Below are 12455 nucleotides of genomic sequence, written 5' to 3' on the forward strand. Positions count from 1 at the left end.
AGAAAAGCGGGGAAATAAGCATTCTGCAAGTTAAATCATGCGACAACCTTGCTGATTTACTTACTAAGTCTCTACCAAACTCAACATTTCAAAAATATGTTCATGGAATTGGTATGCGACGACTTAGAGACTTGCAGGCAACAGGGGGAGTCTCTTCTTGAGATATCATTGTTCAATAACATCACATTATGCTATTTTTGTGAAGTTTATGTTTCAGGTTCTCATCAAAGTTTTTATGAAGAACTTTTGAAGAAGAGTTTTGAGATGATAAAAGCTTCCCGGACAATCATGAAGATGACTCCACATGGTCAAGCGTAGACTAGTAGAAGTGTTAAAACTAATTATGTAAATTAGGGGAAAATCTCCCCTTGCCCAACCGTTCGAGCGGTTCCTCCCGCACGGACGTCTCTCTCTCCCGACTCCCTGAAACCGACACATCTCCCTCCGATCTTCGCGTCTCTCCACGAGATATATATACTCCCTGTAACCATCGACAATGGTATCCATCAGTTTGATTTGTCACAGTTTTGATAATTGTTTGGTAGAGGAGCAAGGTCCGACGTCAACAGAGAATGGCGCGCGTCTGCTTCCGCCTTCCGCCACGCGTACGGACCATGGACGGCATGGCATGGTTTCACGTCATCGTCCATCCGATCCGACACGACAATCATCATACATATTCGCCGTGACATAATTAATTTGTCGTCACGTCTTTTGGACGTATGGGTGGGATAGCGCCGCTCCACCAACCAAGCACCTGTGACGTGCAGATCATCGAGGGCCCTGATCATGATCCGAGACGACGGCTGGTTCCACAACAGAAAGCAACGGGCGCCACGGTGACGTGGACCCAAAAATGATAACGGCGCCGCGAACGCCGCGTCATCCTCCGTCTACAAATAACGGAGCGGAACGGAACGGGGAGGGGATAGCGCGCTCTCCACCTCCACCTCCACCAACAACCACCACGCAAGCTCACTCCCCGCCCGCCGCGATGGTCGCGCCGGCCAAGATCCCGCAGCGGCAGCTCTTCATCGACGGCGAGTGGCGCGCGCCCGCGCTCGGCCGCCGCCTCCCCGTCATCAACCCGACCACCGAGGTCTCCATCGGTCCGTACCCGACCCACCCGTCTCTCTCTCTCTCTGTCTCTTCGTCCGCTTTCCGTTCGATTTCGGGCGCTGGCTGACGGGCTAAGCCTGCGCAGGCGAGATCCCGGCGGGCACCTCGGAGGACGTGGACGCCGCGGTGGCGGCCGCGCGGGCCGCCCTCAAGAGGAACCGCGGCCGCGACTGGTCCCGCGCCCCCGGCGCCGTCCGGGCCAAGTACCTCCGCGCAATCGCCGCCAAGGTACCTCAATAGTCTCTCTGCGTGTGTGTGTGTGTGCATTGATGGTGCTAACTCAATCGGTCAATCAGTCAACTTCTCACTACTAGTACTATTTTACTTACTTCTTATGGGTGCCAGATGCACGCTAGATCCGTCAGCGGTCCTCCTCTGCAGCTTCCCTTCCCTTTCATGTGTGTTTTCTGATTACTACGTAGTACTGTGAGCGAACCACCAAGGCGCACATGAATGGTAGTACCAAGCTCAGTCTAATTTCAAATACTACAACAAATTGGCAAAGTAGCAACATGAATGATAGTGCTGAATAGCAAAAACCGGATCTGTCTTCTCCATCAACAGCCGCTAGCTTTTGTTCAGGGCCTCTTCTTTTGGCACACGTGGCTGGCACTGTATCGGTTTATGAATCACAAAGTTACTGTTATGGTGTGCCGCACTAGTACACTCTGTGTATGTACCCCAGAAAGTGATTCAAAAAATAGCAATTAAGAACCGCATGGAGGAAATATGTGCCCTGTTTAGTCTTCTATAAGACCTGCTTTCTATATGGATGATAGCCTTTTTATACTTAGATGAGTAAACGTAATTAAATCTGCTTTTGATCTTAAATTTGTAAAACCTGGTATTTTTTCACATCATGTATTGTCAGTTTTTGATGCATCTGATTTCCTTCTCCTTCAGATGATTGAGAGGAAATCTGATCTGGCTAGGCTAGAGGCACTTGATTGCGGGAAGCCTCTTGATGAAGCGGCATGGGACATGGTATGCGATCCGCCTTTTGGATGTCTGCATGCACTGTATTTTTGTACACATGATGTACTGATGTGCACGATGTTTTTCTTATCAGGACGATGTTGCCGGCTGCTTTGAGTTCTTCGCAGGTCATGCTGAAGCCTTGGACAAAAGGCAAAATGCTGCAGTTGCTCTCCCGGAGAATTTTAAATGCCATCTTAAGAAGGAACCTATTGGTGTAGTTGCTCTAATCACACCATGGTATGTATTTCCCATACCCCTCCTGTCCTGCTTGTATCTCTATATATGGTTGAAGCATGCTACCGCAAATCCTTCATATAGTAAAGGAGCTTTAAATTGGCGTCGACGACTATTAGGCTTAGCCATCACAATGCAAGTAATTTGATACTCCCTCCGATCCATACTACTTGTTGCTGCTTTAGTACACTTTTTCTCTCTTTCCTTGTCCGCATATTGTGCTCATGTTCTCCGGATTTGTAAGTATTATTGAGTTTTCAAACTCACTCGGCTGTGACAATTCCATTTGTCTGTGTGTGTGCATGCGGAAGTTTTGGCTAGTGTTACTAAACTTGTTATGGATCGATACAACCCTCAACCCTGTGTTTTCTCCTCATCCAAATATTTCTTTTCCTTACTGGCACTGGTAATCTGTTGTCAGCCCTGCTCACTTAATCTAATTACGTAGATCTCATTATTTAGAGTCTTACTGGCTTACTGCTGAATGAGAACAGTTGATCCAGTAATTGGTTATTGATTACATTCAACTTTGTGGTTTTAGCTGTATTTTCTTTTCTATATTGTTTTATGATATAAAATTAAATTATTTGGTCTTGACGTTCTTTGTTTGACACATTTTGCTACAGGAACTATCCTCTCCTGATGGCTGTATGGAAGGTAGCCCCTGCTCTGGCAGCTGGTTGTACAGCTGTACTGAAACCATCTGAATTAGCTTCCGTGTAAGTTTAACATTTGTCCACCTTTCCATTTTATAAGCAATGGGAATTGAAATATCTCTATGTTTTTTTAATTACCAGGACTTGCTTAGAGCTTGGTGATGTGTGTAAAGAGGTCGGTCTTCCATCAGGTGTCTTAAACATTGTGACTGGACTAGGTAATGAAGCTGGTGCTCCTTTGTCATCACACCCTGACGTCGACAAGGTACATATATTTGTCCTCTATCTTCTTGTGATCCATCAATGTCTATGGAGTATATTCCTCACAATATATGGCTTATTTGAACTTTTAGGTTGCATTTACCGGGAGCTATGCAACCGGTCAAAAGATTATGGTTGCTGCAGCTCCTACAGTCAAGGTTTGTTCCACATGTCTCTGTTTTTAAAAATCTTTGTATAGTAATTTATCACCAAGCATCTGTTGTTTTTCCTCCTTTAGATTTTTAGAATATTTACCAAGATACTTCGAGCGCCCTCCTGATAGCAGACCATTCTCACCTTTTGTGTTGCATCTTTTCTTGACAGCCTGTTACATTGGAGCTTGGTGGCAAAAGTCCTATTGTAGTATTTGATGATGTCGACATTGACAAAGGTACATGCTGCATGCTGAGACTTATCCAATTCGAAATGTCATGTGTGGAATCACTTAATAGAGCATGGTGTTACCCATCCCAAAGCCTTTATTTGGTGTCTGGGGCTTGTCATGATAAATGATTGTTAGAACTTAGGATTATTAACCTGTAAAACGATAATAATGATGTCTATATTTCACCAGACTTTCTGCTTGTTCAAACTGGCGTAATTTTTTATGGAGGGTACATGCAAGCTGAATAATGAAACGAAGGATACATTTAGTTCTTAGCTAAGCTGGGCTATAGCCCAAGTAACTTATCCCGGCTTTGTTGTGCTAGCCTTGGCTAGCTATTTGGTTTAATCTGACTAATCCTAGCTTTTGGAGGATAGTTATGTTTTGTGGGGAAGCCCCCTCAGAGATCCATATGAGTTACCAAAGAGCTGTTCTTGTGTGCGATTCTTGCCCAAAAGTGCAAGCGGATTTGGATCACACAGCTACTTTTGAAACTTTCCTAGGCTACATTGCCGCCACCCTCAGAGATCCATACGAATTACCAAAGAGCTGTTCTTGCGTGCGATTCTTGCCCAAAAGTGCAAGCGGATTTGGCTCACACAGCTACTTTTGAAACTTTCCTAGGCTACATTGCCGCCAAAGAGTAATTATGGTTGTTCCTAAACGCCCAACCTTGCTGGGCTGGTCTAGGGGTTTTCTTGCTTGACGCCCAAACATACCGGAAATTATTTCATCACTAATTTTTGGTGACAAGCAAGGCACTTATTTTGAACTGATTATAAAAACATGAGTAGTGTGCTTTAGCGCTGGAAACCTTTACGATCTAAATGTTTCTAGACAGTGATTCACTCAAGTTAGTTGAAGCATACATTTTGAGTGAATAATATGATTCTGTTAAGTACTCCCTCTGTCCCGAAATTATTGTCTTGGATTTGTCTATATATGAATGTATCTAGTCACGTTTTAGTATTTAGATACATGCATATCTAGAAAAATTTAAGACAAGAATTTTGGGACGGAGGGGGTACCTTTTGCGACCTTTAGTTAGATTCGATTGTTGATCCTTCTATTTAAACAGCTGTTGAGTGGACTCTATTTGGGTGCTTTTGGACCAATGGTCAGATTTGCAGTGCGACATCTCGTCTTCTTATCCATGTAAGTATTGAATGCTGCAACTTTAACTATTATGTTAATGAAGTACTCTACATGTTTGATGGGATTCAGAGATAGCTCAGATCGGTCATCAACTTCTCATTTATGATTATTGTATGATACACCACTGTCAGTTCACATGACATATGTAATTGCATTGTGTACAGTATGCTTTTCTTAGCAATATGTTAACTACCCGTTGTTTAAAGTACATGTTTTAGCTCATTTTTCTGGATCGCTGTACTGTATGGCTGGCAATTGGGAGCAATTTTCAAAATGTTCCTCTGGAAGCTATATACCTTATTTATTAATTTATTGTTCTTAAACATATGGCAGTCGGCTTTGCACTCCTGACATCAAATTTTTTGCAGAAAAATATCGCTAAAGAATTCGTTGACAGGATGGTTGCATGGTCCAAAAATATCAAGGTGTCAGACCCGCTCGAGGAGGGTTGCAGGCTTGGGCCAGTTGTTAGTGAAGGACAGGTAATACATGTTAACTTTATATAAATTCAGGGAGAGAAAACAAGGGAGGTCCCGTTTGTCTTTTTGCTGGATGTACGTTCTCTTTTAGTTTATTTATAGTAATATAGTTTGCTCCTTTGAGTTACCAGTTGCAGCCTCTCTTGTTCTTGCTAGTTATTACAAATGTTCTTTGGATTTACTTTTTATCTTTTTCATTGCAAGAATTCATGTTTCTGTCATAGCCCCATGACAGTGACTGAGAAAATTAAACATCATGATCAATCCATGACCATCCAGATTTACAAATATTCTTTGTGTCTGCATATTACCCATTGCTTAGACTCATTTCTTTTAGTACTCTTACTTGTGGTGTTGCCCGGTTTCAGTATGAGAAGATCAAGAAGTTTGTAGCGAATGCTAAAACTGAAGGTGCGACCATTCTCACTGGGGGTGTCAGGCCCAAGGTAATTCCCAGTTCACAGATTTTTGTACATGTACAGGCACTCATGTGCTACTAGAATAGAGCTAACGTTTTGTGTTTTTGCAGCATCTGGAGAAAGGTTTCTTCATTGAACCCACAATCATCACTGACATCAACACATCAATGGAGATTTGGAGGGAGGAAGTCTTTGGTCCAGTCCTGTGTGTGAAGGAATTTTCTACCGAAGAGGAAGCCATCGAACTGGCCAACGATACTCAGTGAGCTACTTATTCGGTTTCAATAGAGCATTTATGTCCTTGCTGCTTTGGCAGTACGCATCATATATGTCAGCCTATCGCTTGTGAGCTTACTCCGATAACTTGTCCCCTTTTGACAGTTATGGTCTGGCTGGTGCCGTGATTTCCGGTGACCGTGAGCGATGCCAGAGATTAGCTGAGGTATGGAGGAGTCTAACATGCTTTGTTATAACGTTGATAGCTTTATCTGCTACTCCAAGTTGGTGTTACTTGAGTAGTGTTGCAAATCGCTCTTGGGACTGTTCTGCTAACAAGTGTCTAATGGCAATTCCAACTACAGGAGATCGAAGCGGGATGCATCTGGGTGAACTGCTCGCAGCCTTGCTTCTGCCAAGCTCCGTGGGGCGGGAACAAGCGCAGCGGCTTTGGGCGAGAGCTCGGAGAAGGGTGAGCCGAGATCGTGTTCCCTGACGTTTCTACAGGCATGTTGTAACGCCCGCGCCTTTTATTTTGCAGGGGCATTGATAACTACCTGAGCATCAAGCAGGTGACGGAGTACACATCTGATGCGCCGTGGGGGTGGTACAAGGCTCCGGCTAACTAGGATGCAATTGAGCTGTTTCGAGGACCTGTATCTGTTCCATCAGGATAAATCTGTGCGTTGGCCTTTGTAGTGGTGAGAATAAATGTAATTTGCCATGGACTACTACTGGACCTTTCTTGCAAAATAAATGGCATGGGTTTTGTGGACATAGGGTGTGTGACGAGGATTTATTTTGCAAAATTAAGGTGTTTGGAGTATCTCCAACAATTCCCCAGTCTATATCAATGCTATCTATATCGATGATGTGAATGTTATCATCGGCTACGCAAATTGAGGATGTAAAGGAAGCTAGGTCTTACCTTAAAGACGGAGTTTGAGATAAAAGAGTTGGTAAAAACCTGGCTCTGCTTAGGCTTACAACTTGAGCATGGGAATTTCAGAGACGAATTGCACTAGGCCTGATGTAATGCATCCCCCAACTTGAACCCGTTGTTTTGCGTCAAAACTATCTTTACGAGAGAAACCAAAACTTGACTATGATGGGCTGATCGTTAATTGTTTTACGACTAGAACTTCAATTTCTTGGCGGTCATGTAAGCATGCCCTCATAGAGATAGTTGCTTTATACGAAGCCCCACGAGAATGTGCCTGGCTCAGACGAATTACTATCACATCAAGAAGTCATGTGGAACCAATAATATCAAGGTTTTTTTCACTGTTTTGACCCACAAGACGAAAAAAAATGCACAGAATAAACTCGATCTGAAAGTATTTCACGATCTAATCCTTTTAGAAACGTCAGAACCCGTGGCGTTGTTGGTGTATATAAAAACGCCAGTCTACTCTCACGTTTCTGCTCTAAATACAGACGTCTGTCTACTGCGGCGTTGCAGACCGCACGAAAAACGCCATGCACTTTGGCGCTTCTATGCAGGCTGCAACGCCATGGAGCTTGGCGTTGCAGACTAGGGTCGCCCTGCCTGACCGCACGGGCTCCGTCTATGCCGACAGCGCCCGTCCCAACGCTTTTCTCCGCACATGTGAAGAGTAATCCTGAAATTGTAAATAGCATCCTGAATCAGGCGAACCATGAAGTCAAACGACGGGAATCAATGAGACAACCATGAAGTTGTAAATAGCATCCTTAATCAGGCAAATGACGGCATACAATTGGAAGTCGACACGGACTGGATAACTGAACCGAGTCAGTGCACTCGCCAGCACCCGACAACGCTCGGGCTCCCCAACGGCGTGGCATCCAACTCCGGCCTCCATGGTGGTTCTTCTACACAGGAGGAAGACGGGATGCCCGACTCATCCACGCGTTGCCGCTCCAGACCGTGGCTCGCCCCGCGCCGCCCGGCCGTCGCACGCGCCCGGCCGCCCTGCCGCCGCACGCGCCCGACTGCGCCATGGCCGCAGCCGCCCAGTCGCGCTCGCATGCGACGGTTACAGGATGGCCACAGGAGGAAGAAAGGGCATCTTATCCTTTCAGTCGTTCCTCTATTTAGTCCTTCGACTTTATTTTAATGCTAAATCGGTCCAAAATTCTGATTCGATCCTCAAGCTTGCGAATCTTTGCAGTTTAGCTATATGCTTGACTTTATTTTACAATCGAGCCATCTCGCTCTTTGGAATTTTGCATTTTCAGTTTCTTTTCTGTTGAGTTTTAACACTCCAGAAAGAAAATATGCGGCATGTTCAATGCGTTTGCTTTTTAGCAATCCCTATAACATATCTTATAGTACAATGATGTTGTTTTGCGATTGAAATTAAATTTTCTCGCACAACAATATTGATTTGCGATTGAAAAAAAAATCTCGCAAAACAATCTCATTGCGATTGAGAATAATTTTTTTCTCACGAAATATTAATTCATTTTGCTGAATTATCTTGCAACTTGATATAAGATCATCTCATTTAATTTTCAACTGAGATTTGCAACTGAGATTTTTATTTTCTTGCAAATAAAAATCAATTCATCTTAATTGAGCCTTTGGCTTGATACAAGCAAGAATTGATATGCAAAATTCTAAGTGTTGTTTTTCAAATTGATGTTTTGGGATCACAAGTAGTGTGTAGATCTACTGCTTTGCAGATTATCACCACTATTGATAATGCCTACATTTTGTCGTTTCGACATTATGATTGTTTTACAAAGTGCTCTCCCACACATTTTACTAAGTCATGGCACAAGGCATTACGAGTGAGTCTACTGACTTCATCAAATTATACTCCCTAGTGGTGCGGGATCTACTTCATTTTGGAGATTATCTTCAAGGTGTCATATTTAGCAATTTGAGATTCACATTAATGATTTAAAGATAACTTCTTCAAATACCCATTAATTTTACTAAATTCATTACAACATCAACCATGATGGTCTTAAATTTACTGTAGGTAAATTAATTATCTCTGGTTTACCCACAGAGGTAACATGTGGCTATAAGGCATCAACCGTGCTAATATTTGCTCCTCCGAAGCATTTATTGTTGTTGTTCACTAAAATATTTTACTCTCATAGTAAATATTGTTCTTGCACACTTTGCCCTCAATATGTAATAAGAAACTAGGAAAATATTTCATATACGTATGATTACCTTCTATTACATTGGTCAAATATATGGCAATGGAGCCTATGTCACTACTTCTAATTATAGTGTCGAGGTCCATCCGTAAAGATGGATCCCATAATTTATGACAATTATTGAGTGTCTCAACACTTTCGCAAGGTCCACATCACATCGTGGTTATACTTTCATAGTGACTAACCAATGTTAAGCATGCAAGTCTATATGTTTTGGCAGTGACTCTAAAGTCACACACTTCCTCAAGAATGAAGTCCAAAACATTATCAATAATTTCATCACATGTGTTGTATTGAAGGATACACACAAGTTCACCAGGGATCACCTTGGCCATGATTGTTCTCAAACAAATCATTTATTCATAGATGCCACTTGCTCCTAGCAGTAAATTAAATAAATGCATTAGAATTTTCAAGTAACACATGGCTGACATTTCCAAATACACCAAATGCATGATTTGGTGGGAGTATTTATTTTAAGATGATTCATGACATCAGTCATTATATCCACATGTGGCATTGTTGCCACTATAACTCCACCTTGGGAAAATGTGTCGTGGCTATTATCTTAATAGTTAATATGGACATATGCATTTTATAAATCACCAACTTCACTTAGTTATCAAACTAAGTACATAATGGATGAATATTTATTCACCTTGAATATTTCCCTTAAGAGAAACATGCAGCCGTGAGCACATTTGGAATGATCACCCAATAACTTTTCAAGACCTCAAGTCTATCGCAACTTACAATTTTGGTAATTATAAAATCAACTTGAAGTTGAGATCTCATGATCTCACATTTTCATATGGAGATCGGGTTGAAAAGCCCTTGATACACTTTACATCTCCTTATGATGGTATTACCATTTTCGTGGTAAAGAAACATGTTATTTCTTAAAATCATCATATTGACCCAACGGGTGCTTCAAATTTTTGCTAGCATTGAGAATACTATGCAAGTTAGTGGTCACAGAATAGAACCATGAGGAATTCAAAGTAAAGTGGAGGATACAGACAACCAATGACATAATTACCTTTTAATTGGTAATTGATCATTTTCAAACGATTACAAAGACTACTCTCAAGTTTGTCAAATGTGTGGTTATATAAATATCGTACATATGATTACCAAACCCTCAAACATATGGTCAAACCACATCACAAATTTATTCAAAAGGCTGATAAGTTCATTGGGATATTTGAGAAATTGCAAACATACAACTAGAAAACATTCTCGTAAACGATTGTTCTCAAATCTTCATCAGAAGGAGAACCAAAAATATAGTGTAATAAAAGAATGATCAATTCCTTTATGCCTATGATATGTCTGCATAATTAAATTTTTTTCCTGTAATATGGGTGACCTCATGTAATATCCTAATTATTCTCAAAATAACATTAGCCTATAGTTGGACTACTACATGTAGTATAATGTCCAATATCCTATTTCTTGGACATCATGATTGATAAATTTTCAATGTATGGATCAATTCATACTTAGTTTGGTTGCGTACAAAATAATTTTCTAAATCTTACAAAATATTTGGTTATAATCCTTACAATCCTGGTTTGGGGTTGATTAGAAAATTATGGACAATTCTATTGGTCACAACTTAACAAGTTACAAAATTTCTCAAATCATCAGATTTATGTGCACCACATGTGCCATATGGGAAATAAGTTTTAAGGCTCTCTCACCTTACAATTCTAAATGAGCCACTCATTCTTCCTTGAACACATTCAGAAGATATGTGGATTACTCAACCATTATGTGGTATTATATAGATACTTCATGGTACTCATGGAAACATTTATAAAATGATTTTCAAGTGTGTCTCTTGTCACACAAACCATGAATGATATAAGTAAATTAATTGCTCAAATTCTCAAAGTAAGAGCAAGTTATCCTAAACAAGGGATAAATCCATTCGAATGGGCAACTTCGTTGAACTCATTTCACAAGCAATGCCTGATTATACATAATACTTTATGTACATACCCAGAATGGTTTAGTTAAATATCTTATCAAAGATAGTGAAATTAATAATATGATAAAATTTATAAAATCATAATTAACTAGCCTCATGCTAGACAAATACGGCATTACACACCGTAAGTATGATATAAATCATACCGACTGCATAGCTTACTACTTTCCCCTTGTAGTAATTACGTGGAAATCAACAAAGTATTTCCTATCTGCGATAATTCGGTTACATACCGATATCACCACTCGAGCATACATCAATGGGGTCTCACAGAAAATTAGGGATCTATGTAAGGAATAACAATTTATTCGTCAATCAAAATTATTCATAGCCCGTATGATGATTGCATCAGCAATAAGGACATATATGGCATTAAGGGGAGATAAGTACCACAAAGAATGCCAAGAAATAAATTAGAAATGTTATTCACATTCAGTCCCTATATCCACGTACTCCAAGAATTTGAACAAGAAGTTTAGAATCACACATTTGCAACTCATTGCAAATCTGCCACATACATTTACTGATGACAAAGGTGTCACTCAATTTTATATTCCTGCAGTAAAGTGTCAGAAAGAGTGGAGGTACCTGATAAACCACTCTTGTCCTCAAAATGAGAGCAACAGGGGGAGAAATCTGACCACACGAGATATAATCTCGCATATGCTTCCGCGGAAACAGAGGAAATCAAATCCTCAACCAGTAAATGTAATTCAACATCATGTTGAAAGACACCTCACCGGATGTTCATCATCCAAAAGCCCGACATAAATGTGCACAAATGTTTTCGTGTCGGGACATCGAAACACCTTGACTCCATTGTTGTAGGAAATCACAATGAGTTAAAAGGAATAAATACATTTCCACAAATTTCATTGATTCCTCCAGAATCATATAACATAAGTCTACATTTGTCGACATATATTTCTTCTGAAAATTGCTAAAATCTTTTGGGCCCTGAACCAAAATCCATGGTAGAGTGCCTCTTGTACTCATATTGGTTCACATAAAAGGAAGCAAGTAATGAAGAATAGCACTCGCTCTACAAACGAGTGGTATTTACCACAGTAATACCTACTCCTCGTAAGTATCTTCCATATGGAATACTAAAAACTTCTCATTCATAGACAAAGTCAATGAGGTGGTGAGAAAGCAAGGCTTGTAGCAAAAGGGTTCACGCAGAGACCCGACATCAAATTATGATGTAACATGCCTTATGTTTCGATAATAAATACCATTGGTAGTACAAATAATATTATCCATGCAGTTGATGGATGAAGTGGCTACATACTCATATGAGTCACTCATTTCGGAAATCTATATTAAAGTCCCTGAGGGGCTTCATTTCCGAATACAAAAACAAATCACAACATGTATTGTGTAAAACTTCATAAGTCACTCTAT

The 12455-nt window shown here is 40.9% G+C and overlaps 1 protein-coding gene and 1 long non-coding RNA gene across 2 annotated transcripts; one reads left to right on the forward strand and one right to left on the reverse strand.

The window, feature by feature from the left end:
- The first annotated feature begins 927 nt into the window (after positions 1–927).
- LOC123401076 (betaine aldehyde dehydrogenase 2) lies at positions 928–6677 on the forward strand. The gene is made up of 15 exons (XM_045094793.1): positions 928–1109; positions 1205–1347; positions 2023–2103; positions 2189–2334; positions 2958–3050; positions 3129–3252; positions 3341–3406; positions 3573–3639; positions 4712–4788; positions 5157–5270; positions 5636–5713; positions 5797–5948; positions 6068–6128; positions 6268–6374; positions 6444–6677. The coding sequence occupies exons 1-15, from the start codon at positions 995–997 to the stop codon at positions 6529–6531; spliced, it is 1512 nt and encodes a 503-aa protein (XP_044950728.1). The 5' UTR covers positions 928–994; the 3' UTR covers positions 6532–6677.
- A 456-nt stretch (positions 6678–7133) lies between these two features.
- On the reverse strand, positions 7134–7848 carry LOC123401077. Its single transcript, XR_006611025.1, has 2 exons — positions 7640–7848; positions 7134–7524 (listed from the first exon to the last, which is right to left on the reverse strand). It is a non-coding gene; the product is annotated as an uncharacterized LOC123401077 (long non-coding RNA).
- Positions 7849–12455: the final 4607 nt, after the last annotated feature.

The sequence above is a fragment of the Hordeum vulgare genome, chromosome 6H, assembly GCF_904849725.1.
Source record: "Hordeum vulgare subsp. vulgare chromosome 6H, MorexV3_pseudomolecules_assembly, whole genome shotgun sequence".
Taxonomy (NCBI): Eukaryota; Viridiplantae; Streptophyta; class Magnoliopsida; order Poales; family Poaceae; genus Hordeum; species Hordeum vulgare.